General features: G+C 43.6%; 1 protein-coding gene across 1 annotated transcript in view; it reads left to right on the forward strand.

Moving 5' to 3' along the window:
• NT5DC3 (5'-nucleotidase domain containing 3) overlaps positions 1 to 15,131 on the forward strand; it is an 85,955-nt gene that overhangs the window by 51,781 nt on the left and 19,043 nt on the right. Inside the window, exons 7-10 of the mRNA XM_073620304.1 lie at positions 2,457 to 2,517; positions 5,934 to 6,036; positions 6,765 to 6,866; positions 8,461 to 8,542. Coding sequence (XP_073476405.1) covers positions 2,457 to 2,517; positions 5,934 to 6,036; positions 6,765 to 6,866; positions 8,461 to 8,542 — 348 coding nt within the window. The remainder of the gene's footprint in view (positions 1 to 2,456; positions 2,518 to 5,933; positions 6,037 to 6,764; positions 6,867 to 8,460; positions 8,543 to 15,131) is intronic.

Raw genomic sequence — 15,131 nt, forward strand, 5'->3', positions numbered from 1 at the left:
TTGTTCGACGGACTTTGTTCGACGGACTTTGTTCGACGGACTTTGTACGACGGACTTTGTACGACGGACTTTGTACGACGGACTTTGTACGACGGACTTTGTACGACGGACTTTGTACGACGGACTTTACGACTGACTGGACTTGCCTACACGCGATCAACCAAAGTCAGAGGGAATCGTACGTAATGACGTACGACCGGACTAAAACAAGGAAGTTCATAGCCAGTAGCCAATAGCTGCCTTAGCATCGGTTTTTGTCCGTCGGACTAGCATACAGACGAGCTGACTTTTTCGACCGGACTCGAGTCCGTCAAAGATTTGAAACCTGTTTCATTTCTAGGTCCGTCAAACTTTTGGGGAAAAAAAGTCCGCTGGAGCTCACACACGATTGAATTGTCCGACGGACTCCGGTCCTCCGGACCAAGTCTGCCGTAAAGTTCGCTCGTGTGTACGTGGCATTAGGCTCTCTCTGGTTACCAGCAGCTGGGCGCTAAGGGTTCCCACTTGTCCCACCCTTTCTCCTGCTTGCTTGTTACTCAATGACCAGTCCAGGGTATTTCTGTTTTTGTATTTTATTTTGGAACTTGGACGGGAGAAAGGATTAGTGGGATACTCCAACTGGAACTATTCACAATGGATAAGGACAACTCTCAGTTGACCTCACCGGATAACTCATGGAAGCAGTCACACTGCTTTAACCATACAGCCACATGTATGGAGGCAATAAGTCTACTTTCTCTCACTAGCAGCAGACTTGATGCACTACATTATCTTCAGGGCACTCTAGCATCCCCTTTTACTGTCACCTGTCCACGGACTCTTCTAGCTGAAGGGGGTGGCCTTGACTTGACAGGTCTCAGACACAGATTTGTACTCGTAGTAGGCAGAATCAGATCCTTCCTGGTGTCTCCCTTCCAGTCAGCTCTGCAGGACCTCTGGGTTCAGCTTCTCTATCTCTAGGCCCCTGGGTCGACCACCCAGGGCAACAGGACCACCTCTGGGGAGGACAGGGCAGCCGCCCCCTCCCTCCTGGACTCTGTTCCCCGACTCAGCTAACTCTGAGCAAATGTGCCCGGGGCTTTAAATGCAGTATCCCAGCCTGCAATGCAGCACTTCTCCTCTGCCAATTATCAGGACTGTAACACATTTAAGCAATTAAGTTGCGTTAGACTCCTGAATCATAACAAATCAATGTGATGAATAATATAAAATGAATATCACAAAAAAAAAGTCCATCAAATGAAAAATCGGTGTGAAGCTGACAAATGATACACCCAAAGAAATGTGATAGGAGAGAGATGACTTCCACCACTACTCACACTGCCGCTTACTGACTTCCAATGATCTCCTATCACGGGAGATCGCACGTGCTTTTGGCTTAATACCCAGCCCAAGCCTTTGGTAAACACAGCAATGGTCTCAGCGTCTTCCTGGGTAATATCACTCAGAGGTACATATTGCCATACGATCCCCTTAAAGAAATAAAGACTTCCATAGTGTAAAATCTTTTTGGTGATTTAATAAATATAAAAAAGTATTGCACTTATAATTGGACAAATATATAAAGCATAAAAAACAAGCCGGCCGGCTCTCCAATGCAGCCCGCTACTCCGGGACCTGCGTGAACGCAGTGACGTCAGCACGTCGCTAATCCCCAGTAACAAAGCCTGTGCATTCACTTGTCAGGTCCCCTCCCACTGTCCAATATGCCTTCCTATTGGACCAGTGAGGGACAGTCAAACAAGCTGAGCTGCACCTGAGCACAATGAGCAGACCTAACCAATAGATCCTGCTCCCTGGATCTTCCTGGTAAGCAGAAAGATCAAAAACTATACTCTCTTCTAGCACCTACCTAGGAGGGTGCTACATACTTAAAGGGGTTGTAAAGGCAGAAGGTTTTTTTATCTTAATGCATTCTATGCATTAAGATAAAAAGCCTTCTGCATACAGCAGCCCCCCAACACTTAACTGAGGTCCCTCTCTCTCTGTCCAGCGATGGCCACCATTTTTGCTCCCGCTGCTGTCAATCAGTCAGCTAGCCAATCGAGAGAGGGGGCGGGCCGGATTAGGGCTCCTTGGCATAGGGAGCTGTGACTTGGCTCCGGTGCCTCCAAAGCAAGCTGCTTGTTGTGGGAGCACTGAACAGGAGGGAGGGGCCAGGAGCACAGAAGAGGGACCCGAGAAGAGGAGGATCCAGGCTGCTCTGTGCAAATCCACTGCAACAGAGCAGGTAAATGACATGTTTGTTATTTTTATAGGAAAAAAAAACTAGACTATACAATCACTTCAATTTCTGCTCTGTTACATTATGCCACATGCATGTGTGTTTAAAAAAAAAAAAAAATGTAATGTTTTCTACTTTGTTGTAAAAGATTACCAAACCTATGTTGAATCTTTCTTAAAATTACCAAACAACATGTTTCTTATGTAGACACTATTTATTCTTCATTCACTAGGATGCAATTAGAGATGTCCATGTGAAAGGGTTAATGTACAGAGCAGTGGAGGCTGACATTGGTAAGACCTTTTTTCTTTTAGGCCTCATGCACGCAGGGCGTTTATTTAATTCTCCTAGAAGCCAGCAGCGTTTTTGCAGAAAACATGCCTGACACTTGTAAAAGAGTCTAAAGCTTTTGCAGGCGTCAAGCTCTTGGGCGTTCATTTCATTGGCCAGAATTAATAATTTTATTCTGGCCTTGGAAATTAATTAATACTCAAGCACTAGCATTTAGCCGCATCAACTCTTTTTTCTGCTCCTGGACGCACTGGCAATGTTTTATTTTTGGGGAAAAAGGAAAAAAGTGTAGCGCTAAAACCTATTTTACCATGGGTGACTAGGTACACAATAAAGAGGATCACCAATAACGAGACCCCTTCAAAATTAAAAAGACCCGTTACACATGTTAGGGGTCAAACAATAAATAACAATGTTTCAGTCTTTTAAATGAACAATGTAATAATCCTGTATCCCAAAACCGCAGACAAGCTGACTACCACCTGAAAAAGGTGAAGGCTTACCAGATGTGTTGGACCAAGTCGGGCATACGCCAAACTGGGTCAGATAAGGCTTGGGTGGTAGAGAGTTGTGGGTGTCTGTGATACCGCAGGCTGCCTGATTCCTCCAGCTGATGTTCGAGTTCTGGGTGATGTATGAAATTCAAAGGATGTAGATAGTTCTATGAATCCCCAGAGGGAGGGGGTAGGATATTCCGTATATGGTTCCCTCCCAACGATCATTCATGGAGTACGGGTGGGTAGGAAAAGAGAAAAGGGCCACATAGTGTGAATCCGTATAAAAGGTTTATTAAAAAAATTTTTTAAAAGGAAATACACTCACGTATAAGTCCAAATACAGCGCTGAAAAAACAAACAAAAAGTGGCGACAATGGGGTCCTTCCCGACGCGTTTCGTCCTACAAAGGCGTCATCTGGGGGGAATCAGGCAGCCTGCGGTATCACAGACACCCACAACTCTCTACCACCCAAGCCTTATCTGACCCAGTTTGGCGTATGCCCGACTTGGTCCAACACATCTGGTAAGCCTTCACCTTTTTCAGGTGGTAGTCAGCTTGTCTGCGGTTTTGGGATACAGGATTATTACATTGTTCATTTAAAAGACTGAAACATTGTTATTTATTGTTTGACCCCTAACATGTGTAACGGGTCTTTTTAATTTTGAAGGGGTCTCGTTATTGGTGATCCTCTTTATTGTGTACCTAGTCACCCATGGTAAAATAGGTTTTAGCGCTACACTTTTTTCCTTTTTCTGTACATTTACTTTGACTGGTTGTGTTAGCTGCTTTTTTCTTTACGTGTGAGCAGCGCAGGATTACTTTTGTATACATAATGTTTTATTTTTCCTGCCTCTCAAAGCTCCTGCCACTAAACGCCTAACAGGGAGGGGTGTTTAAAGGCAGGACATTTTTGATAGATAGATATCACAAAAGTGAGTACACCCCTCACATTTTTGTAAATATTTTATTATATCTTTTCATGTGACAACACTGAAGAAATGGCACTTTGCTACAATGTAAAGTAGTGGGTGTATAACGGTATACATTTGCTGTCCCCTCGAAAAAACTCAACACACAGCCAATAATGTCTAAACCGCTGGGAACAAAAGTGAGTCCACCCCTAAGTGAAAATGTCCAAATTGGACCCTACGTGTCAATATTTTATATGGCCACCATTATTTTCCAGCACTGCCTTAACCCTCTTGGGCATGGAGTTCACCAGAGCTTCACAGGTTGCCACTGGAGTCCTCTTCCACTCCTCCATGACATCAGAGCTGGTGGATGTTGCGCTCTTCCACCTTCCATTTGAGGATGCCCCACAGATGCTCAATAGGGTTTAGGTCTGGAGACATGCTTGGCCTGTCCATCACCTTTTTAACCTTACCTTCTTTAGCAAGGCAGTGGTTGTCTTGGAGGTGTGTTTGGGGTCATTATCACGTTGGACTACTGTCCTGCGGCCCAATCTCCGAACAGAGGGGATCATGCTCTGCTTCAGTATGTCACAGTACATGTTGGCATTCATGGTTCCCTCAGTGAACTGTAGCTCCCCAGTGCCGACAGCATTCATGAGCCCCAGACCATGAGCCTTCCACAACCATGCTTGACTGTAGGCAAGACACACTTGTCTTTTGTACTCCTTACCTGGTTGCCGCCACACGCTTGACACCACCATCTGAATCAAATAAGTTTATCTTGGTCTCATCAGACCACAGGACATGGTTCCAGTAATCCATGTCCTTAGTCTGCTTGCCATCAGCAAACTGACGGCTTTCTTATGTATCATCTTTAGAAGAGGCTTCCTTCTGGGACGACAGCCATGCCAACCAATTTGATGCAGTGTGTGGCATATGGTCTGAGCACTGACAGGCTGACTCCCCACCCATTCGACCTTTGCAGCAATGCTGGTAGCACTCATGTCTATTTCCCAAAGTCAACCTCTGGATATGACGCTGGGCACATGCACTCAACTTCGTTGGTCGACCATGGCAAGGCCTGTTCTGAGTGGAACCTGTCCTGTTAAACGGCTGTATGGTCTTGGCCACTGTGCTGCAGCTCAGTTTCAGGGTCTTGACAATCTTCTTATAGCCTAGGCCATCTTTATGTAGAGCAACAATTCTTTTTTTCAGATCCTCCAGAGATTTCTTTGTCATGAGGTGGTGCCATGTTGAATTTCCAGTGACCACTAAGGCTAGATTCACACATGTGCGAAGAGAAAAAAAACAGCTGTTCAGCGTTTCCTCTCCGTTGTAGCTGCGGATCAGCTGAGCAGAGAGAGGTGTAGTGAGGAGGGGGAGAGAATGCCTGTTCACAACAGAACGCATCTGCAAATCAGATGCGTTCCCATAGAAGATAATGTGCTTGCAATTCGCACCGCAATGCCCAGAAAACCCACGCGTTTTTTGGGCAATGCAGAGTGCGAATGCAATACACATATGTGAACCAGCCTCATTCAAATGAATGTATTTTTATATCTATCTATCTATCTCACAGCGGGTGCAGGTTCTTCTTCCTAAATACGCTGTAACCATTTTAAAACAGAGGGTCTGTACAGCAACCTAAAAGTCCCATCTTCCACTGTGGCAGACGGCTTGTAGTTCTCAATGAACTGTGAGGGTGCTGATAAATGCTCTGGTATTTCATTGACTCTTCCTACAGCTTTCAAACACAAAGCATGTACACATCTGCCAATTGCCTTGGGTGTAATGCTCTGCAGGCTCCTGAGAAAAAAAAAAATGCATGCACATTTTTTTTACCTGCAAAACGTTTATTTTATTTTTGTCTAAAGGTGAACTTAGTCTTTTAACTATGGTCTGTCTGATGCTGGCTGTTATTCATGGAAAAGTTTCCAAATGAGCTCCTGCTGACTAAAATTATATAGAAGCCTTTATTCATTTTTTTTTTTTTTTTTAATTTTTTATAGAAAGATACATTCGCTATGGGGAGAAAACACGAGCTGTGTTGGCAAAACTGGCAAGCAATGGCAAAAAGATGTTCCTTATAACAAATAGCCCCAGCAGCTTTGTGTAAGTAGGAGGCTTCAGTATATTTTTTATTTATTTTCCAAGCTTTCAATGGGTGCGACAGTTCATTCTGGATATCTTCAAAACACTATAGTTGAGTTTACCCATTTAGGAATTTCTGTATTATCAGCCAGAGCTGATGTCTGTTCTCTGCAGTCCATTAAGTTAGGTATACTGTATATAATCGGATTTTAAGAGCATTGGCTATGTACCTCTAGAATCTTAATGTATAAGCTTCCTTTCTCACTTGTGCGACTTGTCCTGCGACTTAGGATTGCAGAGTCGCATGACAAGTCTGTACCCCATGAGTTCCATTCATTTCTGTGCGACTTCAGAGTATTCCCTGCTCTACTTTGGTCTGACTTTGATGCAACTTGAGGTCCATAGACATCAAGATTACACAGGCATTGCTTCAAGTCATATCAAAATCGCACAACTTTTAGGTCGCGCAAGTGTGAAAGGGGCCTTAAAGTCTACAAGTTTTTCAAAACTTGGAATTTGAATTTCTAAGCTCAGTATAAAAATCTTGTGAGGCACTGCCCTTCATTTTATGGTGCAACTTTGGGTGTGTGGTGGTTGTGGTGTGTGTATGTTTTTTATTTTTTTTTATTTTACTGTTCTGACAAATCTGTTTACCTTTTACGGTCGTTAAGACTTATGAGCAAAATAATTACCATGATGGGTTTTTTTGTGTGTTTTTTTTTTTTTTTTTTTTTTTTCTGTTTTTACAGCGACAAAGGAATGAACTTCATTGTTGGAAAAGATTGGAGAGATCTTTTTGATGTTGTTATAGTTCAAGCTGACAAACCAAATTTTTTCAATGACAAGAGGAGGTAAATATTACCGAGTAATTCCCAGTAATTCCAGATCATAATATTTGGTCATATTAAATATTTGTCTCATGTAGCTGTCCTACTAAAAGTGAATATGGTTGTAAGTGGCCTGAAAATTGCAAGCAAAACCATACAATTTAGACAAAGCTAATATTTTTATGTCCTGCTATAAGCAGTAAGACTTCCCATAAGTGTTTGGAAGTTTTGCAAATTTGTAATCTCTTTCCATGAGCAGACAGTCTTGGGCTTTTTCTATCACGGCCACAGAATTGTGACAGGTCCAACTGCTCCAAGTATTCAATAATATAGAGAAATCTCGCAATTTTCTGATGACAGTATACTGCTAGCATTAGTAAGTAGCTTGGAAAGTATATCATATTTGCTTGTTTTAAACCTTTTTTTTTTTTTTTTCCCTACATGAATCATCTGCCCTTACTTAAGATGGCCACGGCCAGAAAAGCTAGGGAGTGTTTTTCAAAGGGATTTGCAATAATAAAGCATGGAGAGATGGATGGATAGATGAGTTTCCTTTGAATATTAAAATTGAATTAAATTGTGTTTCTGCTTTGTGGTGCTCTGATGCAGTGTTCTGAAAATTCAGGTTTGGTTAAGGGTTCAGCTTCAGATTTAGGTTAAGTGTTATGGAATAACTTTTTTGAGATAGGTTAAGTTTAGGGTTCATGTAAAGTAAAGGATAAGTGCTAAGGTGAGCGGATAGAATAAGGTAATGCATTTTGACGCCAGTTTTTTTAATTTTTTTTTTATTTGTTTTCCATTTCCATTGCTTTGTGCCAGAAATTGACATAGGCAATCCTTTGTTCAGAGAGCTATATAAAAATAACACTATTTGCAATGTTGTGCATATTCTGTTATGCTTGTTTTGTAGAAATAATAGAAATGATGACTGAATTTGAAACCACTCTATTCATTAGGTAGACAGATTTGATCTACCAAGCTCAGTCCCATTTCTCTACTACTTCCACTCAACTATAGTAAGTTCTTAGTAGAACTATAGGCAAAACATTTTATTTTTTTCATTTTGGATAGAGCATGGAAGTGTTATAATCCCTGTTAGAATTTATTATTATTATTATTTTTTATTTTTTGGCCATCTGTGTCCCATTGCGGCAATTTTTCTTCACTTCCTGTCCCATAGCCAAACAGTAAGAGAGGAAATCCCTGCAAATTAATGGAAATCCTTGGCAACCCCCAGATCACCAGAACTAGTCTCCCCATTGACAGATTTCTCCCCTATTACTTTTCTCGAGACAACTCAAAATTTGTTTCTTTTACTTTCCATGAGAATGGTAAACAGGACAAATAGGGTGAATCTCCCTAACAGGGGGCACAGACAGCAATAAAAACTGACAAGCATTTCAACCCCTTTCCTCTCCATCCAAAAAAAAAAAAGTTTTGCCTTTATTTTCCTTTTAACACTAATTAGAACTTCTGTTATTGATGTCATTAGAAATGAGAAATTCCTCTTTTAGCTTTTGCTATTAGGCGTCATCTCCTCCCTGTCATTAATAGAAGAGCAGAAGGTTCTAATACAATACATTTTCATGTTTTTAACAATTTTCTTTCCATCTTCCAGACCATTCCGTAAAGTTACGGACCGAGGGGTGCTACTATGGGATAAAATTCACCAGCTTGAAAAAGGCAAAATCTATAAGCAGGTTTGTTGTGTAGAACAGTTTTAACTTTTTCCCCCTATACAGCTATTAACAAAATGCTCTTTATAGAGAACAATCTATACTGCATTGCATACGTGCACATTATAGGACACACCTCTGAGTGTTGGCCCTCCTCCAGTGCTGACAGTTCAGAACTTTCCCTCCATGCATCTGTCACCATTGTCTATCTCTTCTTTCAGGTTCAGTGCTGCTCCTTTTTAGGCATGTCTTTTAGGCCTCCGATATAAAGCCAGGAACATGTTCTTTATACAAAATGTATTCTTTATCAACAGAAATGTGTACATATAAGGCCTCTTGCACACTGCAGCCTGAAAAAGCTCGGTACAGTACACTTCTTTTTTTTTTTTTTTAACTGAGCTAAAATACAGCCCATTAATTGTAATGTGCTTATGCACACAGGCGCGTAAACAAGAGCCGTGCATTCTTCAGCAAAAAAAAAAAATAATAGAAAAATCTGCATTTTCCCCTAATCGTCTTTCAGGACAGCCACCTGAGAGACCTTGGCTCCTCCCCTCTGCAGGAAACACAACGCCAGCCATCTTTAAATTTCCTCCTCCCCTGCTGGTTCCTCAGTTATGTTTCCTCCAGAGGGCAGAGACAGACATGGAACCAGTCCAGTGAGCCAGTATAGAGCTCAGGTGGATGTCCTTGAAGGGGTACAGAGCTCCTAGGACCATTTGACCAAAATGCTTACCTAGTAAAAATAAATTCAGGTGCGTTACTAATGTCAAGAAACACAATGGTTAAAGGTAAACCTTCAACTTAAAGTTCATAATATTTAAACATTGAGTGGAATAATTAATTTATTCACACTCAATGTTTAAATATTATGAACTTTAAGTTGAAGGTTTACCGTTAACCATTGTGTTTTTTGACATTAGTAGCACACCTGAATTTATTTTTACTATTTGATAGAACTGGGTATTCAAGTTTTTTTGTGTTGCAGCACTTTCTTTGTCAGTATTTTTGTTATTATTATTTGCAATTTGTTTAAATCATTTTTTTTAATATCAATGTAGAGGTTTGGGGATAGCGCAGATTGCTCCGGGTACAAAAGGCTTACCTGCCAAACTACGCCGCTCTCCACACTCCGAGCACAGGAGAAAGCAGAGGGAGCCCGATTCAGCGCCGAGTGCGGTAAGGGAGGTCCTGTTCCCATATCCTTGCTGAGCCCCACAGGAGATGTTTCTCAAGAGGACATCACAGCGCGTTTGCTGTAGAGACAAGCCACGCGGGGCTCAGTGGATGTATTCGCCGGGTGACGTCATGTCCGGCGGAAGGGGCGGACACTTCTGGTTGACCCGCGGCTTCCGGTTTCGGCCGTGGATCACTGAACAGGGGCCTGGCGAGGACTGGAGAGGAGCCACGTTTGCTGTAGAGACAGCGTTCGGCTCCACCGGCGGCACAAGGGCAAGACTTTTGACAAGCTAAAGATGTCTGAAGCAGAGGAACGGCGGACTGCTCCAACAGAGGCCAGCTCCAGCCACTCCAAGGTAAGGGGGACCTAGGGAGGAGCTCCCCTTACCTTATCAGTCACCCCACCAACCCTTTCTAGCGGAGGGGGGGTGTATCCTCAGTGCCAGAGGGGAAAAACATGGGGCCCTAGGGAGGGAAAGCTCACATGTTTGTTAATATTAAAACTGCACACCTGCAAGGACTGCAGGGAAGTTAAGCTTGAATGTGTTTGATACCTGTATTTATGTATTTCAGTGCAAAACAACTGACAAAACTAAACCGCCTTATAGTTCCAAGAGGAGGTGTCCTTCATATAAAACCGCACTTGGGGACTCCTGGGTAAAGACGCTATGTAAGGAATGCATAGATAAGGTAGTTCAGGAACATTCCACTGAACAGGGCAGTGAGTTAGCAGCCTTAGTTAAAGAACTAGCCAATAACTTTCAATCTTTTAAGACATTGTTCGCAGGTTTTCAGATCCCGCAGCCTCAAACTGCTCCTCTACCACCTCTGTAGGTAGCGTTATCAAAGATGCAAGTACCCTCCACAATTGCGGGCCCACTAGAAGCCTCCAGGAAGGAGGCTGAGGAGGAGCCAGATAGTGCAGCTTCCGGTTTCAAGGAATCAGAAGGAGCAGCTCTGGAAGGTGATTCCAGCGAAAGTTTATACCGGGAGATTTTTCTGAAGAAAGTAGAAAGCCTCCAGGGGGCCATTTATACTACCCTAGGTATGCAACCCAAAAAGAAGACCCTAACATTACATGACCAAATGTACCAGGGCCTAGGAGAACAAAGGAAAAATTTTGCGGTCCATGAGGTCCTGGTGGAGACAATAAAGAAGGAATGACAGGATCCGGAGAGGAAACCCTTCTTTTCAAAAGCTTTAAAAAAGATTTCCATTTGCGGATGACCCAGCGTCGGTTTGGAACAAAGTCCCCAAACTAGACACAGCATTTTTCCAGGTCTCGAGGCATACAGACCTAGCCTTCAAAGACATGGGAGTGCTGTCCGACGCAATGGACAAAAGAATGGATTCTCTCCTGAAGAAATCATGGGATTCTACAGTAGGGAGTCTAAAACCAGCTATAGCAGTGACTGAGGTGGCCGGAAATGTGGAGTTCATGGCTTACACAGATGCAGGCCCACATTGAGGAGGGAACACCAAAGGAACAAATATTATCCTTTCCTACGCTCCTCAAGGGTATTGCCTATATAGCGGACGCATCCGCAAATCAGTACGGATGGATGCAAAGGTCTTCGGCCTTGTCAAACTCCGCAAGAAGAGCCTTCTGGTTAAAGACTTGGCAGGGGGACGGCGCTTGTAAAGCTAAGCTCTGTGGGATCCCACTAACGTGGGATCTGTTGTTCGGGCTGGGACTGGAAAAAGTACTACACCGCACGGCAAATAAAAAGACAGCATTTGCGTTGAAGCACAAACCTGGGGACAACCGCAACAAGGAAAGAAAAGACCAAGAAAGGATAGAAGGCCTAGCTTTGGACCACCCAGGGCTGAGAATCAAAAAAGGCAAAGGAGGAGCAATTTTGCGTCCTCCTGAGCAAATCTGTAACAAACAGTGACAAGTTGGTCACAGTGGGGGGGGGGGGGATTGGGGGCATTCCTTCCACAATGGGAGGTGATATCCTCAAGCCAATTCATACTAAGAATCATGCAACAGGGTTATCGTTTGTGATTTTCAACCTTACCCCCGAACAGGTTTTATGCCACGGAACTGCCAAGAAAAGGCCAGAGGTCTATTGGAAGCCATAAAGGAATTAATAGAACAAAAAGTGGTAAGCTATGTACCACAAGAAGAAATCGGCAAGGGTTTTTACTCCCACGTGTTTGTGGTCCAGAAGTCCTCGGAAATTCAGACCGATACCAAACCTCAAACCTTTGAACCAGTCAGTGACCTACAAACGGTTCAGGATGGACTCCATCTTTTCTGTAAAGACACTATTACACCCAAATTGCTACATGGCTTCCCTGGATCTAAAGGATGCATATTTACACATCCCAATAGAGCAAAATTGCCAAAAATATCTAAGACTGGCAATAAAAACAAAGGAAGAGACGTTCCACCTTTAGTTTCAGGCTTTTCCTTTTGGGCTTTCCTCTTCGCCTTGAATATTCACAAAAGCGTTGGCAGAATCCTTGACGACACTCCGACTCGCATCGCAGTCATCACCTACCTAGACGACTTGCTGATCTTTGCCACTACTCCAGAAAAATTAACCAAAGATCTGAGGTACAACCAGGATTACCTACAAAAACTTGGGTGGTTACTAAATCTATAGAAGTCCAACCTGCTCCCCTCCCAGCAGATTACGTACTTGGGGTACATCCTAGTTTCAAAACAACAAAAGATGTTCTTTACCCAGAGGAAAAAGTACAAAAAAATTCAAGAAGCAACGAAGATGCTACAAAACAGACCATGCACAATAAGATGGGCGATGTCCGCTTTGGGACTACTAACCTCAGCAATCCCGGCTGTACGATGGGCGGGATTACATTTTCGACCACTACAAATATTTAGCTTAAAAATATGGAATCCCAGACAAGACTCACTAGACACTCTGATACATATACCAACACAAGTGAAAAGGTCTTTATGGTGGTGGAGAAAACCAGAAAATTTGACCAAGGAAGGAATGTGGATCTTACCAGTCACCCGAGTAATGACTACAGATGCAAGTGGCATAGGTTGGGGGGCCCATCTAGGCCCACGGATAACACAAGGAGTGTGGAAAGACAAGGAAATGAAAAGATCATCAAATTGGAAGGAACTAAAGGCAGTTCTTCTAGCACTCAAACACTTTGAGGAACAACTGAAGGGTCACCACTTACAGATTCGGTCCGACAATGTTTCCATAGTTGCTTACGTAAACAAACAACTTTATGGAACTTTGTGGTCCCTGGCAGAGGAAATCCTAAATTGGACAGAAAAATGCATTCCTTCCCTGTCAGCAGTACATCTAAAAGGAGAACTGAATCAAGTGGCCGACTATCTCAGCAGGAAGAGATTAAGAGAAGGCAACTGGAGATTAAATCAGGAGGTGTTCAATATAATTGCACAAAAATGGGGAGTTCCGCAAGTGGAGCCTTCTTCTCTTTAAAGGACGGAGCACTCAGGGTGGATGCCCTAGCACAGAAATGGAGGTTCACCAAGTGTTGCGCCTTCCCCCCGCCAGTACTCATACCAGCAGTACAAAAAGAACTCAGAACATAGAATACTTCAATGATTCTCATTGCACAACACTGGCCGAGAAGACCATGGTTCTCTATTCTGAAAGAACTATCTGTAGAACCCCCAATGGTTACTACCAATCAGAGAGGGTCTCCTCTTTCAGGGACCAGTGTGTTGTCCCCAGGTAGAAAGGTGGAACCTCGCGGCCTGGTTTCTGAGGAGCAGTTGTTGAAAGCTAAGGGTTTCTGCAACAGTCTGATCAATACATTGCTGAATAGTAGAAAAATAGAGACTCGCACCATATATAGAAAAGTGTGGATACGATTCAACAACTGGTGTATAGGAAACTCCTGTGTAGCACAGAGCTCAGAGGCGGTCCTAGAATATCTACAGTGTGGGGCAGACAAGGGCTTGAGCCTCAGCACATAAAAAAGCCAGGTATCGGCAATCTCTGTTTATCAGAAAAAGAAGCTAGCTTCCAATCCATGGATAGTCAGATTCTCCAAAGTCCTGAGCGGACAAAGACCAGTACAGAGATCCCCCTTTCCCAAATGGGACCTGTCTTCGGTACTTCAAACCCTGACAGGGGACCCATTTGAACCACAAGAAAATTGTCCAATAAAATTGCTGAAGCTTAAAGCGTGTTTTTTTTTTGGTGGCAGTCACAACCGCCAGGAAATTTTGCCAAATGGAAGCCTTATCAACCAGACCTCCTTTTTGTCAAGTTTTTCTGGATCGTATAGTTTTTAAGATGGATCCGGCCATTTTACCTAAAGTTGCCTCAAAGTTTCATAGAGGTCAAGATATTATTTTACCTTCCTTTTTGTACAAATCCTTCTGGGGATCAGGAGGTTAACCACTTGCCGCCCGCCATATAGCAGAATGACGGCGGCAAAGTGGTTTCAATATCCTGACTGGGCGCCATATGACGTCCGCAGGATATTGAGCCACTGCGTGCCCCCGAGACGCGCATCGCGGCGATCATTGTTGCGGGGTGTCAGTCTGACACCCCGCAGCACCGATCTAGGTAAAGAGTCTCTGACGGAGACTCTTTACCATGTGATCAGCCGTGTCCAATCACGGCTGATCACGATGTAAAGAAGAAGCAGACGCGAGTAGAGGAGAGCTGATCGGCTGCTCTCCTGACAGAGGGGGTCCGTGCTGATTGTTTATCAGCACAGCCCCCCCCTCAGATCCTACCCAGGACCACCAGGGAAGCCGCCCAGGACCACCAGGAAAACCAGCCACACTGGACCACCAGGTATGCCCCCTAGACCCCCAGGGAAATACTAACCAGTGCAAAGGCAGCTGCCAATCAATGCCCAGGTATCTGCCAATCAGTGCCCACTCCAATGCCTACCACTGCCAGTGCCACCAGGGATGCCCATCAGTGCCGCGTATCAGTGCCATGTATCCGTGCCCATCAGTGCCACCCATAAGAACCCATCTTTGCAGCCTTTCAGTGCCCATCAGTGCCACCCATGAGTGCCCATCAGTGCTGCATATCAGTGCCGCATATCAGTGCCCATCGTCAGTGCCCGCTCATTGGTGCCACCTCATTGCTGCCGCCTTATCAGTGCCCATCAGTGAAAGCGAAAATTTACTTATTTACAACATTTTTAAACAGAAACAAAAGCAAAACTTTTATTTTTTTCAAAATTTTCGGTCTTTTTTTATTTGTTTAGCAAAAAATAAAAACCCCAGAGGTGATCAAATACCACCAAAAGAAAGCTCTATTTGTGGGAACAAAATTATAAAAATTTAGTTTGGGTACAGTGTAGCATGACCGTGCAATTGTCATTCAAACTGCGACAGCACTGAAAGCTGAAAATTGGTCTGGGCAGGAAGGTGTATAAGTGCCCTGTATTGAAGTGGTTAAGTTCCGTAAGTTAGATGTAAGGAGGTGCGTCCTACCTTATTTAAAGGAAACCA

The sequence above is a fragment of the Aquarana catesbeiana genome, linkage group LG03 (genome assembly GCF_042186555.1).
Source record: "Aquarana catesbeiana isolate 2022-GZ linkage group LG03, ASM4218655v1, whole genome shotgun sequence".
Classification (NCBI taxonomy): domain Eukaryota; kingdom Metazoa; phylum Chordata; class Amphibia; order Anura; family Ranidae; genus Aquarana; species Aquarana catesbeiana.